At 42.9% G+C, this 24960-nt stretch overlaps 1 protein-coding gene across 3 annotated transcripts in view; it reads right to left on the bottom strand.

Moving 5' to 3' along the window:
- The window catches only part of UST (uronyl 2-sulfotransferase), a 317213-nt gene that overhangs the window by 175894 nt on the left and 116359 nt on the right, over positions 1–24960 (bottom strand). For all 3 annotated transcript variants that reach the window (XM_086318226.1, XM_086318225.1, XM_086318224.1), the window contains exon 2: positions 6053–6096. In XM_086318226.1, coding sequence (XP_086174352.1) covers positions 6053–6096 — 44 coding nt within the window. The remainder of the gene's footprint in view (positions 1–6052; positions 6097–24960) is intronic.

Below are 24960 nucleotides of genomic sequence, written 5' to 3'. Positions count from 1 at the left end.
CAATTACCAACCAATTATGCATCAATTATTCCCAAGTATGCTTTAAAAAGACTAAAGTAATAGAAAAAAATGGAAGATGATGGAATAGCTTAGAACTACACGCTGTCCAGCGATGACTGAAATGTTTTATTCTGTGTTGTTCACTACAGGAGTACTAGCCGCACATGGCTACAAAGAATGTGATATGTGACCAAGGCAACTGAAGACATGAATGCTTATTGTTTGAATTTTAATTAATTTAAATAGCTATATGAACCTAAGGGCTCCTGTACTGAACACTGCAGGCGTAGAACAATTCATTAAAGAAAATAGCTTGTCACTACTGCCTCACTCTTCATATTTTATTGTGCTGCCTAAAGTGTTGCATCATCTTTATGAAAGGTTTAGCAGAAGACTGGAAACACCATCTTTGTGGTTTGTTTTTAATATTCATTGAATAGAGCGGAGAATTCGGAATGTTTCATTCTCGCCTCTGATGACAAAGAGAAGGAAATCGATGGTTGGAGAGGTTTCCCAGGCATTAAAAAAAATCAGAAAAGAATGCTCAGAGTCAGAGCTCAGCACTCAAGACCCTGAAGATGCTGATGAAATTCAATTGATCATGAAAGTGAAACCTCAGACCATGAGTCTTCAGATGATGATATCCTACATTAATTCTTTCAAGCTAAAATGTCTATGAGGGACCAACATATTTCTAAGGACAAAAAGAAAATATGGTATTCCCATGCATTTGGTCATCAAGGGTAAGGACTTCATCAAACAATACTTGGGCTTTCCTGGTGGCTCGGACGGTAAAGAATCTGCCTGCAATGCAGGAGGCCCAGGTTCGACCCCTGGGTCAGGAAGATCCCCTAGAGAAAGGAATGGCAACCCACTCTACTATTCTTGCCTGGAGAATTTCATGGACAGAAGAGCCTGGTGGGCTACAGCCCATGGGGTTGCAAAGAGTCAGACATGACTGAGCAATTAACACACACAAACGATATTTTGCAATAAGAACCTGGACCATCCTGAGGGGAGTTTAGGGGAGAATGGATACAAGTGTAGGTATGGCTGAGTCCCTTTGCTACTCACCTGACATTACTACAACATCGTTAATCAACTATACCCCAATACAAAATAAAAGGCTTCAAAAAAACCTAGACCATCCCATTTTGCTAAATGAACATGGGACAGTCTTTTTTCACCTTTTATAATGGCTGTATATCAAAATTTACTCTATATACAGTATGTAAATGAGCAAATGCTGACGGCGGGTATGTATACAATGGTGATTGGAAGGAAAAAGAAGAAAAATATTCACTGGATTGATATTTTTAAAAGTTCCATTGGACCCAATAGTAAATGGTGATGACTATTTTTCTGGTGTACTGAGAGTTAAAGCTTGTTTATCGTATTAGTTAAAATGCCAGAGAACTTATACATAATAAAAGGGTAAACCTCCAGAAATAAGGTCAAAAAAATTACTGTCTTTATATTAAATTAGTCATCTTGGAATGGTTAGAAGTGAACCCTGGAGCTACAGACACAGTCCTGGGCTGGAGTCACAAGTCCAAGACTTGGTGCATCCCTCCGGCAAGTTTTTCAGCCTCCCTAAGATCCAGTTCCCTCATCTGCAAAATAAGGATTAAATAACTACTTCTCCAGAGCTTTTTAAAGATTTTTTTTCTAATGTGGACTGTTTAAGTCTTTTCTTGAATTTGTTACAATATTGGTTCTGTTTTATGCTTTGGTTTTGTGGCCACAAGGCATGTGGAATCTTAGCTCCCAATCAGGGATCGAACCCACAACCCCTGCATTGGAAGGTGAAGTCTTAACCACTGAAGCTCCAGGGAAGTCCCCTCTCTAGATTTCTTTCTAATGTGTAATATTTCATTTACTGATTGATTCTTGGTTGTGCTGAGTCTCTTTGCTGTAAGGCTTTTTCTAGTTGTGGCAAGTGGGCTCCTCATTGCCGTGGCTTCTCCTGTTGCAGAGCATGGCTCTAGGACACACAGGCTATGGTAGCTGCGGCACGTGGGCTCAGGAGTTGTGGTTCCAGGCTCGAGAGCACAGGCTCAGTAGTTGCGGCACACAGGCTTAGCTGCTCCGCAGCATGTGGGATCTTCCCAACCCAGGGATCAAACCTGCGTCTCCTGCATTGGCAGGTGGATTCTTTACCATGGAGCCACCAGGGAAGCCTGTAAGTTTTACAGAGACTAAACTTCCATGCAAAGTGCTTAGCTGAGTGCTTGGCACATAAGAAATGATAGACATCAGTGATGGATAGAGATTTTATTTTTCTTGAGTTGCTTAGATCAGCTCTCCTTATCTATCCGACTTGGGAACCCAACATATGTGAAATAATATCTGTGTCCTTTTTGCTACCTCCAGAATTTATCATTGCCAATGCCAGCAGCTCACAACACCTTTGGCGGGGTTGGTGGGGTGGAGGTGGTGGCCCCAGCCCCACCCAGTTTTTAGACTGAGCAAGCATCACTTCAATGAACTCAAATTTATACAAAAAATAAGGAAATGAGTTAAAAAACCTCCTAAAAATCTCACCATCCGGACTAAACATCTTATTCTCCCAGGTTTCTCTCTGTGTACACACAACGTATGCAAACAAGTTTTAAGATGTGGGATCACACTGCACTGTTGTGTCACACCTGATTTTGTACTCAAAAGTATCTTTCTAGTTCATTCAACAGAAACCTCCCTGTTCAGTCTCAGTAGGGCTCTAACCTTCAACCACTAAATTCTGTGTACACACAAAGCGGTCGTAAAAAGCAGTCGACAAAAGAAAACATTAACATCTGCCTTTGAATAATGACTTAGATTAAAAACTGGGAGGTTAAAGTGGATTTGAAAAACAAGTAAAAGTCAGAGGCATTTGGTTCTTTTCTATGAAAAAACTGGAGAGAATGAAGCCCTGGGCCCTGGATGAGCCATGTGGCACACACCCCAATTCCTAAATGGTAATTACTTGTGGAATGCGAAACTTGTGGAACTGAACTTGCAATAAAATGAGAACTCGCCTGTAAACCTCAGTCCATTTTCAGGGTTTCAAAATCCTACTTTATCTAGATCACACCTCTTTTAGTCTTGGCATCAAAAAGTTATTTCTGAGTGCTAAACAAATATGAAAACTGTGCATCTGGACTCAGTTGTGCTTCCTACTGCCAGACTGGGGGTTCACTCTGGAGGCCACACGTGTGTGAGTCCTTATTCCCTGATACCACCATGTCCCTGAATATACCAGTGGTCTGCAGACTTAAATAACCAAGGCCTCACCTCGGGGGACACTCAAGGTACCCTTATCTGAAACTCTGACCTCATCACTTCTGGGGTTCATTTCCACTCTGCCAGAGGTAATAAGCACGGATGAAAAGATGTTAATGTACCAATATTATTTTTACTCATTTTTATTATTTCGGCTACTGCTTAGAAAGTGAAGAGGGTTTTTGCTACTCCACTCCTAGATAATGAAAATACAGTTATACTGAAATAATCTGTATTATATAATCTCTGCTGTATTACCTATAATCTCTGCTGGCTGAAAGAAATCATACTCCCAATTTTAAAACTTGAGTGGAGTTTATAAAACTGGATTTATTCTGAAAGTGACCTAAAATGATCTGATATGACTTGTGCATCATGGTTAAGTCTTAGTTGGGAGTGGCAGAAGAGAGAGGGGTGAAGATTAGTAGGAAGTGGAGAATGCAGAGCCAGGGAAAGCCCTTTGGGATCAAGGGGCGAGAGCCCAGCAAATACAGAATCCAGGCACCACCAGACTAGCAAAGAAGTAGGTAAGATGGCCAACTTGGCAAGAGCAAGGCCCCTAGACAGGCTAAAGGAATAGTTCCAGGTGAGTCACCAAGGACTGAGCTCCAGAAGGTAAGTTTATGGAAAGTGGGCCTGTGTCTTCTGACCAAGTAAAATCCTGTTTATCAGACCTGGAACCCAAAGTAATGGCCTGACATGCCACTAACAGCTAATAGACCCCACATGCTGAGTCACCTAGCCCCTTTCCCTGCAGAGCAGAGGGAGCTGGGGGTGGGGAAGGCTCACTTGGCCCAACTTAGGAGAGAAACACAGTTAGGGGTGAAGAAACCTAGCAGGCTGTCCACACCATCCTTCCCCACTCCCACTTATTTTCCCTCCGGGATAGGTTATTGACCAAAGAAAATATGTTTTCACCACAAGAAAGGTTACAATGGTGAGTCATCATTATTAATTAATAGCCTTTACGCAAGAAGCCATGCGGCTCTCTCTAGGCTATTGGCAGTAAAAATAACACAGAAAGTGTCCAGGGAATCGATTTTCTTGATATTCATGGTTTTAGAGCAGTGGATCTCAAACGTGGTCCCCAGACGTGCAGTATTCACCATCGCTCAGGAGCTGGGTAAAGATGCAAATTCTCCCATCCCACCCTGGACCTACTGCATCAGACACTTAGGGGTATGGGCCTGGAAATCCGTGTTTGAACAAGCCTCCAGGAAATCCTGATGCAAGCTAAAGTTTGAGAATACTGGCCGAGTGGAAAGAACCTGGGATGGGAGCCAGGAGACCTAATTCAGATTCCAGCTCTGAATCCCGTGGTCCAGTTCAGTGAAAATTAATGAATAGTCAGGATGCACCTCTCCGTGCATTGAGGCTAAACCCAAGGATGTGAGGATACTGAGATGAGCTAGATGCACTCCTTATCCTAGATGGTGTCTAATCCTCTATATTCCTTTGTTTCTCCAGGGTAGGAACGGCCTTGTCGTTGTTCTTGTTTTGTTTCCTATCTGTATTCCTAGTGCCTGCAGCATCACAGGCATTCAGTATATATGCAGTGGACCAAGTGATACACCACTCACCACTGTGATAAATTTCACTGTACCATTCATCAATAATCTTAATGCTATTCCAGTCTAGTTAACACTAGCTACCGTTTATTTAACATTTATCACATGCTAGGTGCTGAGGGCTTGTCATATATCAACTCGTTCAGTCTTTTTAGATGTCCTTACTGTGGGTCATATTTTCAACCCACTTTGCACATCAAAAAAATTGAGGCTTGACATATCAAGTTATCTGTTCAATGTCATATGCTGATAGCAGTAGAACTCTATCTAGAGTTCTACCAACTCTAGAAATACCTTATTCCAAAGCTCATGGTCTTAAACATGGTAGAGTTCTTCTTTAGATCCCATAAATTCAAAAACCAGTTTTATAGTACATTTCCAGCCTCTAAGGTGAGTGCTTGATTTTCTCACTATGTCCTTACAACTGCACTTTGGTGATATCACCTTAAGTGGTCAAAGAGCATCTATATTTTTCTCCTTTTTCAGTAGATTAATATTTGGTTTTCATTGAGGTTAAGAAAGTAGATAGTTGTGGGGAACTACACTTCACTGGATAGTTCTGACCCTTACAAATCATGCCAATATTGCTTCTAAGAGCAGAAGTAGTTGTGCCAGCCACGCCAGGCCAGGCTTGAAAGGACACTGGCAGAGAAGGCTGGCCCCAGGGGACTGAACCCTGAGTGGAGTAGCCCAGGTAAGCCAGGCCAAGGAGGAAGGGGCAGACATGAGTCGGGCCCAAGGCCTGAAGGCATGAGGGGGCTGGGTTGTGGACACCCACATCATGGGCCAGCAAGGATACAGAGGCAAAGGAGGCAGCAACCAGGAGAAGCAGCCAGAAGCCCTAACTCAGCCCTGAGGCTCCCCTGCCTGGGAGAGCCACAGCTACTGATGAAATAAACATTGCCTCCTGCTCCCTCAGGGGACACTCAAGGGACCTTTATCTGGAACCCTGGCCTCATCGATTCTGGGATTCATTTCCATCCTGCTAGAAGTAAGAAACAAGGGTGAAAAGATGTTAACATTCCAACATTATTTTTACCCATTTTTATATTCTTTGCATGCTTCCTTTTTCTACTCACTGTTAATCAAAGATGAACTTGACACTCGTACCTACTATCTTCTTATGAACAACTCTGGGCCAAGAGGGATGTGGTTGGGTTGTTGGAGGCTATAGGTACTGAGAGAAGGAAAAGGGGCTTTAATAGCATAAGCAAAGATCTTACCTTACTAGGAGGTGGTCCATGGTCATCCAAGTAAGTGGAATTTCCTAGGAAAAAAAAAAAGAAGAAAAAGTTGATGACTTAATAGTTTTCAACGACAAATGACTTGAGTGCAAAGTCTTGGAAAATAAGTATTTTAGTTATATTTCCATTCAGACAACAGTACCAAAGGAAAATGGGTAATTAATCTCCAGTTTGGTGATATTTTGCTGATACTACCAGGCTTGGTTAATAGCTTCAGCAGCTACAAACATTCTACCAACCACGGTGTGTATGCACACAGACATGGACCATTATTCCCCACCCAATATCTGCTAGGTTTACTTTAGGCCAGTGGTTTTCCAGCTTCAACACGCATCAGAATTACCTGCAGAGGCTGCTAACATTCAGATTGCCTGATCCCACTCTCAGAGTTCTGATTCAGTGCCCATGCGCATGCTAAGTCGCTTTAGTCATGAACAACTCTTTGTGACCCTGTGGACTGTAGCCTGCCAGGCTCCTCTGTCCATGGGATTCTCCAGCCAAGAATACTGGAGTGGGCTGCTATGCCCTCCTCCAGGGGATCTTCCCAAACAAGGGATCAAACCCATGTCTCTTATGTCTTCTGCATTAGCAGGCAGGTTCTTTACCACTAGCACCACAGTAGCTCTGAGAATCTGCATTGCTACCAAGCTCCCACGTGATGCTGCGGGTCGGGAAACCACACTTGGAGAACCGCTGCATTGTTTCTCTACTTTGTCTTGATTATCAATTTCCCTTCATCTTTTCAGTCTAGCTTGCTTCCGAAGCTTGATTTGTCTTCGCTAATAGGCACTTAGTGGTATGTATGTGTTTTCAGAGTGTGTGGTTATTGTTTCCTGAGGGATAAAGACTCAGGGGGTTTCTGATAGGAACTAAAGTTTACTAATTCCTTCTGGGTAGCAAGTACTCTACTAAGTGTTTTAAAGGTATTCATTCACTTAATTCAAACATCAGAGGTGGGTTAGAATGATCCTCAATTACTGAGAAGAGAACAGAGGCCTGGAGAAACCCAGTAACTTGCTCACAGACCCACAGCTGTTAAGCTGCAGATAGGAAGGGAGACTGGTTTTTCCAGAAGGTGCTTGGCACCTGCTCTTCTAAAAAGCCCACCTGGAGTGTTGCTGTCTCCTGCTTTTGCACAGCCTGGGCACCACCAGTGTTACCAGCTGGCACCGTGTTTGATTGTGTAGGGGAGCCGGTGATGTGGTGAGTTTAGCGGGAAAGTGAAGATGACCAGACTTTCTAACAGAGCAAAATGTAGGAAATAGCCAAAATGCCAGGAGACTTACAGAAGACAGCAGATTAGGGAATAAGGTCAATAAAAGGTGCTTTTTTCGGGAGATGGCAAAAGGAACTTAAAAAGTAGGAATAAAATGGGGAAGCAGAGTTTAAGCTAGGGACAGTTCAAGTGGGGAAACTTATCTAAACGTAATAAATAAGTGGTGTTTGGCTTATAGATTTTTTTTTCCCCTTTCTGAGGCATTATCCAACCCCTGTTTCTTCCTAGTCTTCTGATTTACTATTTACGTGATGTGTACAATGACTGTAATCCAACCGGCTGTTTGTATAAGAAGGACAGTGGGGTCAAATTTTCATGTATATGACACTCACACACAAACACCTGGAATGCTTGTGCCTGGGTTACTTTCAGGAAACTTTGAAATGTGAACAGGATTCATAATTTGCTAGATCTTAATTACTGTGCAGCACTCCACGGGGAACATACTTGAATAGGAAGTTGATCTATCCATATATAGATATATAGATAGATAGATGTATGACTTAGGAAAGAAGACGTGCAGAAAAGAATACAGAAAAATGGTTGCCTAAGTGTAGCAACATACTCAGAGGGACTCCACCGTAAGTGGTCAGGACGGCTGCAGAGGGTCGCACTGCTCATCATGTAAACGTGTTTTTCCCAGGAGGAATGGAGGAATCCCAACACGTTCCAGCATCTTCTCCAGGTGTTCATCCCAGGAATCAAGGGAGCCCAACCACTAAATGCTTCTAAAATACGGGAAGTCTCTGTAAAAACCAAAGTGCCCAGGAACTCCTGAAATGAATGATTTCAATGCCTGACTACTCCCTTGGATTCCAGACATGTGTATCCACTGATTTTTTAGCACCTTAGCCTGGATGTCTATAGGCATCTCACATCTCACCGTCCAAACAAAGCTCTTTTTATTAATTAATTAATTAGTCATTTGTTTATTTGGCTGGATCAGGTCTCAATTGTGCTTCGCAGACTCCCTTGCATCATGTGGGATCTTTTGTTGCGGGGCACAGGCTCTCTAGTAGTGGCGCAGGGGCTCAGTAGTTGCAACGCTTGGGCTTAGATACTCGCCTGCATGTGAGATCTTAGTTCTCTGATCAGGGTTCAAACCCAAGTCCCTGCATTGCAAGGTGGGTTCTTAACCAATGAATCACCAGGGAAGTCCCAACAGAACTCTTTATTTGCTTCTATTATGTCTCCCAAATCACTATTTTTCTTGTCTTCTATATCGGGCTACACAACACATTCCTTCCAAGACAGGCTTCAAAGCCTTTGTCAGCTTTGATCCATCTCTTTCCCTTCTCCCATCCATACCAACCCATTTGCAAGTCCTGTTGGCTCAGCTTTCAAAATATTACTTAAGTCAGACCACTTCTCACCAACCCCTCTGGGCCACCAGAGAGGGACAAGTCTTCTCTTCATTGATTGTCAATTTTCTCCCCTACCACACAGCAACCAGAGGGATCTTTTAACCTTATTAATCTGGCCATGTTAGCCCTCTGCTTAAAATCCATTTCTCTAAGAACAAAATAATCAATTCCGTACCATGGTCTCTAATCCTACATGATTCAGGCCTTGTCTCCTGCCACACTTGCCACCAGCACAACAGCCTTTTCTCCGCTCCAGGATGCAGGAATCTGTTGTCAGCTAGGGACCTTTGGAACTGGCTCTTTCCTCTACCAGAAAAAGCTATTGTCCACCACTTTGCTCAGGCTCAGGTCAAATGTCCCTGCTTTGTCAGCTTCTTCTTCTTTCCCTCCCTCCCTCATCATAAGACATCACTTCTTTCTACATAAAGAAATGACCAGGGCTGACTAGGGCTGGCACTGAACCATGGACCTCATTGTTCCCGCTGCCAGCAGCCCCCCAGGCTTCCATCTACACCTACGTTCCTGTGCTTTATTAGAACACAGAGGTTCCCAGGGCCGTGTACTTGTAACAGAGGTATGGAAAAGGAAATGAAAAGCTACATGAATAAAAAACATCTCTTTAGCTGGAGACACCAAGTTTTTATCCTCCTAGGGTATAAGTGTTATTATTTTTTGGTGTTTAAGGTAGACCTTTTCATCCTAAGATCTTAGGCTTTCAGAGCGCAAAATAAACGAGATTGTCAGGATTTTCAAACCTGAAGTTGGTACCTTGTGGGCTGTGGAGATCAAAGGATGAGGGCTGTTACCAAAACGCGCTTTCCTGAACAGGCTCCCAGGCATCAAAGAGGCTTCTTGCTGCTCTGTCTTAGAGAGGATTCCATGGAGGGTGTCAAGTGGTGGAGAAGGGAGGGCAGACCCCAGCCCTGGGGCCTCTGAGCTTAGAGCTCACAATACAAATCAATAGAAAAGGTGAGCAAGGCAGACGAGGGTCTGGGGCCAGGACAGAGGACAAAAGCTTACCTGTCACCCACCTCCACTCCCAGTCTCCAATCCATGTAATCTTTGGGGTCCTGTAGGGGTGTATCATTTCATTTCTTCCCAGAAACTAACCCACACTTTCAAAGCTCTGATTTCAGCCTCCTTTTTGGATCTCAAGTCCTTCCTTTGGGGATCAAGGATTACAGTATGTGGTCAAATTAGGGAATGAAAGAAAGGTATACACCCCACATGGTTCCACTCCTACCATCAGTCAAACTTTCTGAAGGACCTATCTCCAAAATGCCAAGAGATCGCATACTAAGGCTGGCATGTAGATAAATCTCTTACAGAAAGCCAAGCTTTCGGAGTCTGCTCAGGTGGGCGGAGGAAGCAGGGTGGTACTGATAGGAAGCAACACTTCAGTCCTCTGAACTCTACTTGCTGATCTATGCCCATAAAGATGGCTGAGCGCGGAGGAATTGACGCTTTTGAACTGTGGTGTTGGAGAGGACTCTTGAGAATTTCTTGGACAGTAAGGAGATCAAAGCAGTCAATCCTAAAGGAAGTCAACCCTAAATATTCATTGGAAGGACTGATGTTGAAGCTGAAACTCCAATACTCTGGCCACTTGATGTGAAGAGCCGACTCATTGGAAAAGACCCTGATGCTGGGAAAGACTAAGGTAAAAGGAGAAGGAGGCGGCAGAGGATGAGATGGTTAGATAGCATCGCTAACTCAACAGACATGAATTTGAGCAAATTCAGGAGATAGTGGAGGACAGGGAAGCCTGGCACGCTGCAGTCCATGGGGTCGCAAAGAGTGGGGCGTGACTTAGCAACTGAACAACAACAGCCCTGATGTTGGTAGTGGTTTTGTGGCTCTATATGTGGGTTAAAACTGATCTAGCTATATACCAAAACCACTGGCAAGGTGGTTTCGTGGTTTTAGAAATGCCCTCACTAGAACAAGCGATCTCAGACTTTCGGACCAGCTAGGTGAGAACACATTCTACATCTCACCCTGCTACCTGGCTTTTCCTGGTGGAGACCTCCCAGCAAGACCGTTGATATTGTTAATATAAGTGAAAGACCACGTGTATTATGTGCAAAGGTGTTAAGTCCAAATACCCGGGAGTTACTCTTTGTGCACTTACTAGAACAATGTTATGAAAAACCAGATACAGTGCACCTAGATGAGCAGGTTAAGTCTCACTTTCATAATAAAGAATATCTCCAAAAAGTGCCATTCCACTCTGAATAAACTGCTCTACCTCCTCAAAGTTTTCCATATACACATCTATAGAAACAAAATAAGCTTACAGTTCACTGTAAGGAGTACATGAGGGTAAGCTCATTCTATGAAAAAGCCTAGAACAAAACTTGTACATACTAAGCACCTAGGAAGCTGCAGCAGTACAAGCTGTACTGAGGAGCAGCAGCAGCGGCAAGACCCCTCACCGCCTCTCCATTATTGCACATTCCACTGCAATAGTTTTTAAGGAATATTGATGCCAGGCACCATCCTTAAGTATTCCAATTTAATTATTTGGGGACAAGTCATGTGGCAACTAGTATTTTCAAGTTCTTCATATAATTCTAATATCTGTGCTAGGATTGAGAATCACTGAGCTACAAAGCAGAGATTAGAGTTCTTAATTCAGGCTGAATCTCATTTTCAGAAATAAAAGATCAAAGATCTTATTCAGGGAGATCTTAATCATGGGTCCCCTCTATCATTTCTGGGGAGAGATTCTACAACATGCACGCATGCTCAGTCGCTCAGTCGTATCTGACTCTTTGCAACCCTATGGATTGTAGGCCACCAGGCTTCACTATCCATGGAATTCTCCCAGTAAGAATAGTGGAGTGGGTTGGCATTTCCTTCTTCAGGGGATCTTCCTGACCCAGGGATTGAACCTGAGTCTCCTGCATTGGCAGGTGGATTCTTTACCACTGAGCCACCTGGGAAGCACCATACATGAATTTCACGCCAAAGGAGAACCCAAAGGGAGGGCAGATGATCACAGGAGGGCCGACCAGGGAGTTCCAGTTAGCTCCAGCTCCAGGGGGCCAGGCGGGCTCACGGGCTGCCTGGAAGTTGGCTGGCACATGGTACCTCTGGGCACAGAGATTACCCTTTAAACAACATGGGTTGCCCCCAGACCTTTCTGGGACTCCACAAATCTTCTGAAGAATAATCTTCTGAGCTTATACTTTCAGAATATATTTGTTCCTGCACAGATATGTTCCTATTCACCTGTATCGTTCTGCTGACCCTCCTGTTTCACAGTAGAAAGGGAGATAAATGCATAATCCTCTTTCTGCCCGGAGAATCCCCAGACTGCACTCGACTTAAACCAACAGGGCCGTTTCATCAGTCCTAGAGACACTGATGCTTGATCCCTACACACGCTTTAAGGGCCCACAAAGATCTGGAAGGAAAATGCCTTTGGAAAATCTGAAGCAAAGACACTGGTCCCATTGAGGCTGCCTGTCTTTCCAGGCTGGGGTCCTGGAGTGGAGCGGAAGTGAGGGGATCTGGCCGACACAGAGGAGCTCCCTGCCACATCCACGTGAACCCAACAGAAACCAACACAGCCAGACAGAGAAACTGCCAGAAGCACGGACATTGAAGGACTATTGAACAGAACTGTCAATGTGCCCTCTGCTTTAAATAGCAACAGTCGCTCCTATGTAAGAGGGAGAACGGAAAGGAGCCCCAGGGGAATTGTTTAATAGATTCAGGAAGACACTGCTAATAGAAGCGACTGTCACTTTAACAGGAACGGAAGCCCAGGGATGGCCAAGGAAATCCTGCAGGCGCCAGAACACAGAGACCTGGGTTCAAATGTCAAGTCCTACTCCTTACTGACAGAGTGACCTTGGAAATAACACTCAGTTTCCCTGAGGATTAATGTTCCCATTTGCAACTGAGGACAGAATAGCACCTGAGTAATAGGGTTTTATGATAGAGAAACAAGATGTGTATAAAGCATTAAGCATAGTGCCTGCCTGGCGCACAGTAAGTGCTCAGTGAATGGTAGCCACTTCCTCATCTTCTATTAACCAATTGTATCATTCATATTCAAGCTTATAATATTATTTATTACTGACAAAAGCAAAGAGAGTCCTCAGCCAAGGGAGTAGCTTATCCTATCAAGAAAGAACATTATTATAAAATGTGTGCTCCGTTGTGTCCGACTCTTTTGACTCCAACTATAGCCTCCCAGGCTCCTCTTGCCCATAGAATTTTTCAGGCAAGAATATTGGAGTGGGTTGCCATTTTCCCCCTCCAGGTGATCTTCTGAACCCAGGGATCAAACCTGTGTCTCTTGCATCTCCTGAATTGGCAGGTAGCTTTTTTTTTTTTTAAACTTTACAGTATTGTATTGCTTTTGCCATATATTGAAATGAATCCGACACAGGCATACATGTGTTCCCCATCCTGAACCCTTCTCCCTCCTCCCTCCCCATACCATCCCTCCGGGTCGTCCCAGTGCACCAGCCCCAAGCATCCAGTATCGTGCATCGAACCTGGACTGGCGACTCGTTTCATATATGATATTATACGTATTTCAATGCCATTCTCCCAAATCATCTCACCCTCTCCCTCTCCCAGAGAGTCCAAAAGACTGTTCTATACATCAGTGTCTCTTTTGCTGTCTCGTATACAGGGTTATTGTTACCATCTTTCTAAATTCCATATATATGCGTTAGTATACTGTATTGGTGTTTTTCTTTCTGGCTTACTTTACGCTGTATAATAGGCTCCAGTTTCATCCACCTCATTAGAACTGATTCAAATGTATTCTTTTTAATGGCTGAGTAATACTCCATTGTGTATATGTACCACAGTTTTCTTATCCATTTGTCTGCTGATGGACATCTAGGTTGCTTACATGTCCTGGCTATTATAAACAGTGCTGCGATGAACATTGGGGTACACGTGTCTCTTTCAATTCTGGTTTCCTCAGTGTGTATGCCCAGCAGTGGGATTGCTGGATCATAAGGCAGTTCTATTTCCAGTTTTTTAAGAAATCTCCACACTGTTCTCCATAGTGGCTGTATTAGTTTGCATTCCCACCAACAGTGTAAGAGGGTTTCCTTTTCTCCACATCCTCGCCAGCATTTATGACTTGTAGATGGCAGGTAGCTTTTTTACCACTAGTTACTATTTGATATTTTCTATTACTTTTCAACACTGGCTTGATATGTTCTCTGAAATATACAAAAATTCATTCCCAACTATTTGAAGTACCTTTAGTAATGTGCAAATGAACTTAGAGAACCTTCAGGGGGTGTAATTTATTCTTGACTCTAAGTCTTACATTAGCAGATCTATTTTTGTCTGAATTGGTCCCTGAAGAATAAAACTGTTTAAATTCTAATTCCTCTTATAGAAACCATAACATGCATTAGTGTCAATGTCAAAAAAAGCCACCTCTACATGGTGTCAGTTTTGTTCAAACACCAGCGATTCTTTTCAGAGTCTTTCTTCCAGGGACCCTTTTAAAATCATTATCATAAGCAATTGAAATCCTTTCTTCTTTTATTTAGACATGGGCATTTCACGCAGAGTTTTGGTTACCTACAGCACAATCGCGTGGTTTCATGTCCCCCCTAGAGTCTGGGCGTCTGATAAGACACAGTAATGAAAGAGTCGAGGTGGAAGGCGGTGCTGCAGCCCCAGCTCAGTCCTTGCCAAAAATTATGCTAATGCCGCACTTTCCACCGTTAACCATGGCTTACATTTCCCTAAGAGGCAGCTGTCAGCACGCACCAGCCATGGTTAACAATGAGGAGTTTGTGTGCTCGGTAATAGTCTCCAATAGCTCCATTTCTTATAATTAACACAGTCCCAAAGACCCTGTAATGGAGGAGCATTGCTTGCACAACTTTATTTAAGCTCTAATAAAATTACTTTCCACTAAATTAAAACAAATGGCTTTATTAACTAAGAATACTCAAATACATTTACAAAAATATTAAATACCTTTTTAAAAAATCCTGAATGTTCACCCCAACCAGTTAACAAAGCAAAAAAAAAAAAAAAATCCTACAAATACCTTCTTAAGCTTAAATGATAAAAATGAGCATTCCAGACCCTGAAAAAAAATACAAATTGTTACCAGTTATGATTTAGAAAGTGGCTTTCATTTCTAATTAATTTTAAAAGCAAATGAATGCTTTCCTCTGTGTATTCCAGGCTCAAAATCACTGTCTTGTTTTTTAATACATCAAATCTACTGCCTTGTTTATCCCCCCATTAAATCTTAATATACATTATAGGATGTCAAGGGTACCTTTGTAGAAGGAAATTACTTTTGGAATCAAATGATCAGTGTACTATTGTGATAATAACTACCTAAATATAAATAAGAATTATTGCTGAATTAGCTCAGGGAATCATCATAATTGTATTATATGATCTTATGCAGGTAGGAATAAAGTATAAAAGAGAGATGGAATCATTTAGGTTTCTGTTTCATTCCATTAGATTTTCCTCCCAAAGTAATTACTACAGTCAGCTGATTCCACCTCTGTGACTATAACACACCCAGTGGGAGAGCAGCCCAGCCCTGCATACTCCAAGGCTCTAATCAGAGTCAGATAATCTTCTTCCAGGAACTAGCCACCATGAGGATGGACACTTTCCATTATACGCTTACCACATAAAGAACCCCTAAAGAATGTAGGGGAAGATGAGCAGGACAAAGACAACTAAGAAACTACCCTGAGAGAAACAGAACAAGGCCAGAAAAATCTGTACCTTTCATATCGTCATTGATGGTTCACATCAATGCTGACCTGGGGTCTGTGCTAAGCACTCGAAAGACCTCATACCACTTTGTTTCTATGACAACCTCTGAGGCAAGAACTACTGTCATGCCCATTTTACAGCAGAGAACACTGAGACGGGGGAAGTGAAGTGACCTGCACCACCTCGAACATCAGCAGGCGCTCCTGGGTCTGAGTCCAGCTGTCTGATTCTGAAGCTCTTTTGCTCACCACACACTCCCTACCTGACTCAGAGATTCCAGTCTGGGAGACACAGGTACTTTGAAATACTGGCCTGTTAGCTCTCAGGGCATCTCAGGCTGATCAGTCTTGGGCTTCTCCGGGATGGAGTGGACTGGAGAGCGTGGAGTTGCTCATGTTTCCGAGCAACATGCAGGCAGGACAGTCACAAATTCATCCATCAAACACTTATCAAGTGCTTACTTTATGCCAGGCACTATGCATAGTGATACAGGCCTGAGTAAAAAGATAGGAACCCTGCCTGTCTTAGTTCAGGCCTGCTATCATAAATGGCTACAGACTGCGTGGCTTAAACAACAAACATTTCTCTCTGACAGTTCTGGAGGCTACAAGTTTAAGATCAGGGTACATCGTGGTCCAGGGTTCCCCCTGACTTGCAGATAGCTGTGTTTCCTGCTGTGGCCTCACATGGTAGACAGACAGGGCTCTGGTCTCTTCCTCTTCAAATTAAGGCACTACTCCCATCATGGGGGCCCCATCTTCATGACCTCATCTAAACCTGATTACCACATGAAATCCCCATCTCCAAATGCCATCAAATTAGGGGCAGGACTTCAATTTGTATATAATATGTATCAGTTCAGTTCAGTCGCTCAGTCATGTCCGACTCTTTGCGACCCCATGAATTGCAGCATGCCAGGCCTCCCTGTCCATCACCAACTCCCGGAGTTCACTCAGACTCACGTCCATCGAGTCAGTGATGCCATCCAGCCATCTCATCCTCTGTCGTCCCCTTCTTCTCCTGCCCCCAGTCCCTCCCAGCATCAGAGTCTTTTCCAATGAGTCAACTCTTCACATGAGGTGGCCAAAGTACTGGAGTTTCAGCTTTAGCATCATTCCTTCCAAAGAAATCCCAGGGCTTATCTCCTTCAGAATGGACTGGTTGGATCTCCTTGCAGTCCAAGGGACTCTCAAGAGTCTTCTCCAACACCACAGTTCAAAAGCATCAACTCTTTGGCGCTCAGCCTTCTTCACAGTCCAACTCTCACATCCATACATGACCACAGGAAAAACCATAGCCTTGACTAGACGGACCTTTGTTGGCAAAGTAATGTCTCTGCTTTTCAATATGCTATCTAGGTTGGTCATAACTTTCCTTCCCAGGAGTAAGCGTCTTTTAATTTCATGGCTGCAATCACCATCTGTAGTGATTTTGGAGCCCCCAAAACAAAGTCTGACACTGTTTCCACTGTTTGCCCATCTATTTGCCATGAAGTGATGGGACCAGATGCCATGATCTTTGTTTTCTGAATGTTGAGCTTTAAGCCAACTTTTTCACTCTCTTCTTTCACTTTCATCAAGAGGCTTTTTAGTTCCTCTTCACTTTCTGCCATAACGGTGGTGTCATCTGCATATCTGAGGTGATTGATATTTCTCCCGGCAATCTTAATTCCAGCTTGTGTTTCTTCCAGCCCAGCGTTTCTCATGATGTACTCTGCATATACGTTAAATAAGCAGGGTGACAATATACAGCCTTGACGTACTCCTTTTCCTATTTAGAACCAGTCTGTTGTTCCATGTCCAGTTCTAACTGTTGCTTCCTGACCTGATAGGAGTATATAAATGCATAGGGCTTCAATATGTATAGGAGTAAATAAACAGTCCATAGCACTGGCCCTCTGAAGTCTGCAATAAAAATGAATGATAGACATTAAACAAATGATTACAAAATAAGTCTTCAGTTGTTTGTGACGACTCTTGTAAGGGGAGAAGTACAGGGCAGAATGAGAAGGAACAACAGAGTTTCCTTAACTCAAGGAAGAGAAGGAGTGCAGTCAAAAAGGGCGATGAGTCTAAGTTAAGGATGTTCTATGACCTTGAAATAAAGATCAGAAGACAAAGTCTCATTTAAGAAGCAGAAAGAACTTTGTGCAAAGATTCCTAGGGCTTTGGGGCACACCTGAAAAGACCTTTTTCAGCAGCTCCCACTCCCATCAACCTTAGGAGGTCAGCAGGACAGAGGGTCCCTTTCCACAGAGAAGACCTGAGCCCAAGGTCAAATGTATAGAGGTGTCAGAGCTGGACTTGAAGTTGGGTTCAAGCTCAAAGGAATTCCAGTCCATACTACCTTAGGGCTCTATGCAGTGGAACAGTAGGCAGATGGGAGAGTTTTCTGTGACTGCTGTGTGTGCAAAAATGGCACCACTGTGAGCCTGGAGGAAAGGGGAACCCAGAATCGAGATGGAAAAACACTGTGAAGACTAGGAAGACTAGGTAGGAAAGTCATCAGTGGGCCTTGGTGATGTCCTACGAATAACTCGCTGAGTGACGAACCACTACTTTGTTAGAGGTTGGTGTTAACACATACATATTTTTTAATGGATTAAAAAAATTCATTGCTAGTTCTGTCTTCTGCTTGATGGGCTCCTGGGCCATGGCCTGAGGCCACTGGTAAATGAGCATCTGTGTCCTCTATATTCTAAATGAAACAGTCATATGTTTGACAGAGAATTACTTGTCACTTGCCAATTCTTTTCATACTGTAGGGAAATGAGTATGAAAGAGCACTCTACAGGGTGTTTCAAATAAACCACACTACAATGATATGCACACAAACGAGAGAGTTGAAGAGTGCTCATAAATGCTGATGCTGATTTAGAAAGCATGTGGATGAAATGGCTTTCATGGGGACGTCGGTCTTACACAGATGTTGTAGTGCAGACTGAACTATCCCATCTGGGATTATACTTTCATATCGACTTTTGAGTAACACAAGGAAGAGATCATAGTTTCCTGTTTATTAGGTCTTCAAATGTAAAAGAGGATTTTTAATAGAGCAGCAGGAACCACTGAAGTCATTCAGGGCAGTAATCCTCACAAAATTAACTAGCAATCAAACGCATGAGCCTGGCGGTCTCTGTTTAAAAAGGGTGAGTTTCAATAAATTCAGCATCACTCCCTTTTCTATCATCTCTCTAGTTCTATTTTGTATCCGCTTTAATAGGATTTAGGTGAGATTTTGTGGTTCATGGAACTATAATATTGGAAGATAAAAAAGGGGCAGCATACCTCTATATATTACTCTGTAGGCCCATATAAACACCTCTCCCCACAAAAACAAATAAGTGCCTAAAAATCAGATATTCTTTGCCAAAGATGAGCCAAAGTACTGAACACAGGAGAAAGAATGTGGGTTTTTGAAGCACATCAATCCGAGGTGGCAATCTACTTCCTGAATGTGACCTTGAGCTAGGTCTTGAAGTTTCTGGGTTTTACTTTCCCCACAGGGGAAAAGCAGGAAGAATAAACCTCATCTCATAGGACTAGGGGGATCAGAGTTACATTTATAAACTGCCTGGCATGCATACAATAAAGAGTAGCACATGATTATATTTAAAACAGAGTCAATTTCTTTGATACTTTAAAAAAAACTGTTACGCATGTAGGTAATCACATACATAAACATCAGTCTAGCATTGAAATACACATCTCTCATTAAGCACTGGGATGGCCTGTCGCTGTCTTCCTCCACAATTCCCAGGATTTATGATGGGAGGTTATATCTGGGCATGAACAAAATGTAATTTTTAAAAACCTGGCAGAATTTGGCTATTCATATGCTTGTATTATTATTCTGAAAGATAGAGTGTTCTGGAGGTCATAAATACTCTCCAGCACATAGTAGATCGGTTTCTTTTCTAATAAAGTTAATCCTGTATTTCAACAAAATGAGTTGGAGAAGAGTGCTTTCTTATACCCAGAAAGAGGAGTCTTTCTTAAAAAGCCTGTTTGCCTTGAATTCATCATAGATCTGGAAATATGAATAGTCATTCAAAATTACAGTGAGTCACTTGCTTTTCTGAACCATTGAAGGATTGAGTCTGAAGGTTGAGGCTGATGCAGAACTTGGGAGCAAAGACTAGCATGAGTTCTGCTGGAAGAAAACTGGAGCTCATCTTTATAGCAAAACAAACACTTAGTTTCCTGGTTTTCATGCTCATAAATTTGAAATATACACAAGCCTGCTGCTGCTGCTGCTGTGTCGCTTCAGTCGTGTCCGACTCTGTGCGACCCCATAGACGGCAGCCCATCAGGCCTCCCATTCCTGGGATTCTCCAGGCAAGAACACTGGAGTGGGTTGCCATTTCCTTCTCCAATGCATGAAAGTGAAAAGTGAAAGTGAAGTCGCTCAGTCGTGTCCGACTCTAGCGACCCCATGGACTGCAGCCCACCAGGCTCCTCCGTCCATGGGATTTTCTAGGCAAGAGTACTGGAGTGGGGTGCCTTTGCCTTCTCCGATACACAAGCCTACTTAATATCAATTTGCTTATTGGGGAATACTTCTTAATAAAAAAAAGTCTTCCCCAACAGCACAAAACATCAATCAAATGAATCCAAGCCCACCCAAAGTAACTTAATTGTCATGGTGCAAAGGGAGACTCAGCTGATCAAGACAGAACTTCCAGTCTAAGGAGCTGTCGAAAGTGGAATGTGGCCTCAGGGTAGCATCCTCCCAGAGGCAGGGCTGAAGCCATGATGGGCAAGATGCCTTCGCTGGATGGAGGGAGATGCATGGTAACCTCTCAATCTTCCTTCCAACTCTCAGATTCCCTGAAGACCCCTTATGTGCACACCTGCTCAGTCACTCAGTTGGGTCCAACTCTTTGTGACCCCATGGACTGTAGCCCACCAGCCTCCTCTGTTCATGGGATTTTCTAGGCAAGAATACTTGAGTGGGTTGCCATGCCCTCCTCCAGGGGATCTTCTGGACCCACTCATCAAATATGCATCTCTGGCATCTCCAGCATTGGCTGGCAGATTCTTTACCACTGAACCCCCTAGTAAGCCCCTGAAGACCCCTCACACAATGAGCAAATGAAACTGCTCATCTTTCAAAGATCATTTTCTTTATCATGTAGATTTCAATTATTTGAGTAAGTGTGAATATTAAGAGCAGATATATTGATGATATCAAGAAGTCATTTTAACATGGACACAACTCTTTCTAGAAAGCACAGAATTTAATACATGAAATGACTTAAAAAAAAATACATGTATAACTTCAACCTTGCCTGAAAAAAAGGTAGGAATGGGGAAAGCTGGTTAACGCAAAATGTGTTTTTCTTTTCAGAACCACTTTATGCCAAGTGAATGACATAAGCACCATAGATTTTTCTCTGTTGTGAACGCCAGGCACACATGTCCTGATTCAAGCCCACTGAAGTGGTAGGAACTGGGGCTGTATATAAGGATGAGATAGTCTACTTTCAAGACAAAGAATTGAAATTGGAGTTCTGTATAGAACTAAGGGCTTCCCTGGTAGCACAGCTGGTAAAGAATCCACCTGCAATGCAGGAGACCCTGGTTCGATCCCTGGGTTGGGGAGGTCCCCTGGAGAAGGGATAGGCTATGCACTCCAATACTCTTGGGCTTCCCTGGTGGTTCAGATGGTAAAGAATCCGGCTGCAATGTAGGAGACCTGGTTTCAATCCCTCGGTTGGAAGATCCCCTGGAGAAGGGCATGGCAACCCACTCCAATATTCTTGCCTGGAGAATCTCCATGGACAGAGGAGCCTGGCGGGGTATAGTCCATGGGTTTGCAAAGAGTCGGACATGACTGAGTGACTAAGCACAAGCACAGCACATAGGAGAACTGAAGGGTTCCTGTTAAGGATTTTGTAGCTAAGGTTTTACAAGAGAAGTCCTAGTCCAGGCAACAATAAGAATCAGACCGTGGTTGGTCTCGAGGCCTTGAACACTTCAGACTCAGTGAGCAAAGCCATTACAAACCTAAAAAACAATTATTGCTCTGTGGGGGCCATAAAAAGATAAATCATAAGAAGGTATGTGAATGCTTTACACATAACTGAGAATAATTGAAGAAGGCACTCAGCAATGGAGAAAATATATTTCTTGACAGTACAAAGTGGCACTGGAGCAAAAATAACTTTGTAAGGATTATAAGAATAATAAGGTAGGGTTATAAATAACAGGAAAATTGAATATGCTAATGAAATCCTGATGATAAAGGTTAGAAATAGAGAGTTAGATGATACTAGCTTAATAGAAATATAAAGCAGTGGAAAATGGATTTTTAGGTAGAAACTTGATCCTTTCCCGAGGTATAGAAAGGTAAGGGAAAGGTCTGAATATTTATTATGTGCCAATCAAGGATTGTGCATTAGGCAAATCATTACATATAGCTCTGTTCTTCCATCTGCAGGTAGATACTGTTTTCTGATCTTGTAGATGAGGAAACAAACCCTCAGAGAGGTCAAAAAACCTTCTGGAGAGGGGACAGTTAAACAACGTGGGGCCAGCATGGAGCTGGACCCTTCCACTTCCAGAGCCCTCTGAAGACTTCTCTTTCCACTCAGACCCACCACACACGATCGGCTCTTCTGCCTGCATGGTGGTGGTGGCAGCGGTTAAGTCGCTAAATCCTGCCCGTTCTTTGTGACCCCATGGACTGTAGCCTGCCAGGCTCCTCTGCCCATGGGATTTTCCAGGCAAGAATACTGGAGTCTGCCTGCATAACACCCATAATTTTAAAAAATCAGGGATTTTATAAAATCTTTCAAATCGGTGAGAGAAGTGAGGTTTGGGGGCCCATCATGGGTTTTCAAAAATGTTATTTTACTTTTTAGTTACTTACATAAAATAACTAAAGTTGTCATGGAACAAAGTAGGAAAGAATTTTAAAACTCTCTGTTTTTATACATACCACTTACATACTCTAAAGTTCTATAAATGATGTCGCACAAAGCTATACATGTATGTAAGAGATATTTGTCTCAGGAAGATATCTGGCTCAATCGAAAAGACGCATTCTATTTTTAAGTCAGTTCCATGGATATTTTAATTCAAGTCAAGTTTACAAAACCTTTAAGTCAAATTTACATACAGGACTTCCCTGGTGGCACAGTGGATAGGAATCTGCCTTGTCAATGCAGGGGCACTGGTTCGATCCTTGGTCTGGGAAGATCCCACGTGCTGCAGGGCACTGAGCTCATGGGCCACAACTACTGAAGCCTGAGTGCCTAGAGTTCGTGCTCTGCAACAAGAGACGCCACCACAGTGAGAAGCCTGTTCACCGCAACCAGAGAGGAGCCCCTGCTCGCCACAATTAGAGAAAGCCCTCTGGCAGCAACTAAGACCCAGCACAGCCACAAATAAAATTAAAACGAAAAGGTCTGCATAGGATCAGTACTGTTCAGTTGCTCAGTCGTGTCCAACTCTTTGCGACCCTATGGACTGCAGCACCAGCCTTCCCTGTCCATCACCAGCTCCCAGAGCTTGCTCAGACTCACGTCCATGGAGCTGGTGGTGCCGTCCAACCATCTCATCCTTTGTCCTCCTACTCCCACCCCAATAACGGAAACTGTTTTACCACCACTTTTTATGCATCCAAATTTTAGCCACTCAAGCCCTGCGTAACTTTTTTCATTGTCTATTTTTTAAAACAGACTTCAGCTACATTCATTTGTCTCTTCTCTGAATTTCCATTATTGGGGTGGGGGTAGGGATACACACACACACACACACACACACACACATTCCTCCTCCCTCCAGCAAGGAGAGAAGGGTCTACACAAGTCCTGGAGAGTAATCAAATTTGACTGCTGCATGTTTCACTTCACTTTGGCATGGACTCAGCTGGTCCCAAAACCAAGTGTTTTTTTTTCTTTTTACATTTCCATACTAAAAATAAATAAAAAGTAAGTGACTTTCCCTAAAAAGCCAAGGAATTTTAAAACATAACCAACTTTTCCCTGCTGTACCTCTGATCATAGAATTAAACACCACACTGAAAATTCAATGCTTGATTCATATTGACGGGGAATCATTCCAAAGCTTTAAATACCATGACCCCATGCCCTTAAGGGCACTTAAAAGGCAATTTCACAAGTGGGTCCCTTTTGTTCCACTCCAGGGATCAATCACTTGTGTTAGAAAAATCACCTAAGTACTAGCAGAGGGCCCTGCATTTGGAGCCAAATTCCTTTAATGGCAATCATCCTTATATGAGTCACTCCACACAGAATCATTGAAGTACTTTATATGTGTACCACCTATACTTTATCAAGACATCCAAATGATGTTTGCAGTGGAGGTCACAAAGGTTTGAAAGCCAACATAATATTCACAGTCATGACAACTTCTAGGCCTAAATACTGCAGAATGCAAAGTAGCATTTTTGATTTAGCTTACCTAGACTTTAAATCTTTTATGAATAAAACTACATACACAACGCAAACCAAATTTATTATTAGTACTTAGAGACAAAATACCATCAGCCTTTTGGAACCTCTTGCTTAGCATGGAGAAGCACTGTGTGCTGAAGGAAAAACAGGAGGAACTTGAGGGAAGACTCCTGATCTATTTCACTGTCCAGTAAACTGGGCTCTAGAGTATCCTGCTTTGTCAAATGACAGTTCTTTCCTTCACTATGACTATTGATCATAACATTTTTAGAAACAGATAAGGATAAGGCCTAATTTTTACATCAATACCTAACACTCTACAGTGTTTTTATGGTCTCAGAAATCAGTGAGTGAGTCTGTTTTACACAAGTATCATTCCATAATGCTGCCGCAAGTAAATAAACACTGCTCTTTGCAATCAACATACACTCAGATTTTCCCGTCTTTATCTAGGTTCTGGATTCTTGTCTGCTGAGCATCCTTGTCCACTGACAGAAGAAACTAGCTGTGGTTTCTCAACCACTAGCCACCCACGCCTGGATCAGGCAAAAAAAATAAACAAGGTGGAAAAGGCTTGCAGTGCTTCTTCCTCTTAAAACATCTGGGAGATTTTACAAAAGGTAAGGTCCTCGTCAAGGACACCTGGAATCTGGATTCTGGCTTCACTGTTAACAGGGTGTAACATATCAGACGAATTCTTTAGTAACTCTACAGTAAAGAATATGCCTGCAATGCAGGAAAACCAGGTTCAATCCCTAGGTCAGGAAGATCCCCTGGGGAAGGGAATGGAAATCCACTCTAGTACTCTTGCCTGGAGAATTCCATGAACAGAGGAGCCTGGCAGGCTACAGTCCATGGCGTTTGCAAAGAGTCGGACATGACTGACCAACTTTCATTTCATTTTCATAATATCAGTCAGGTTGCTTGGCTTCACTGAGTCTCACTTGCCCCAGGTAAAACTGGGGTTAAGGTGAATATATATAAGCATCTAAAGTCATGATGTGAATACTCTGTGCTATGAGCTTTGGACTTCAGCACCTGTCCACAGCCCTCTAATTATGTTTATCAAGCTGTGATAATGTAGTGA

This window comes from Bos grunniens, chromosome 9, assembly GCF_055505025.1.
Source record: "Bos grunniens cultivar Pamir isolate PY7600 chromosome 9, Bosgru_T2T1.0, whole genome shotgun sequence".
NCBI lineage: Eukaryota > Metazoa > Chordata > Mammalia > Artiodactyla > Bovidae > Bos > Bos grunniens.
This window is presented reverse-complemented; position numbering and strand designations above follow the sequence as displayed.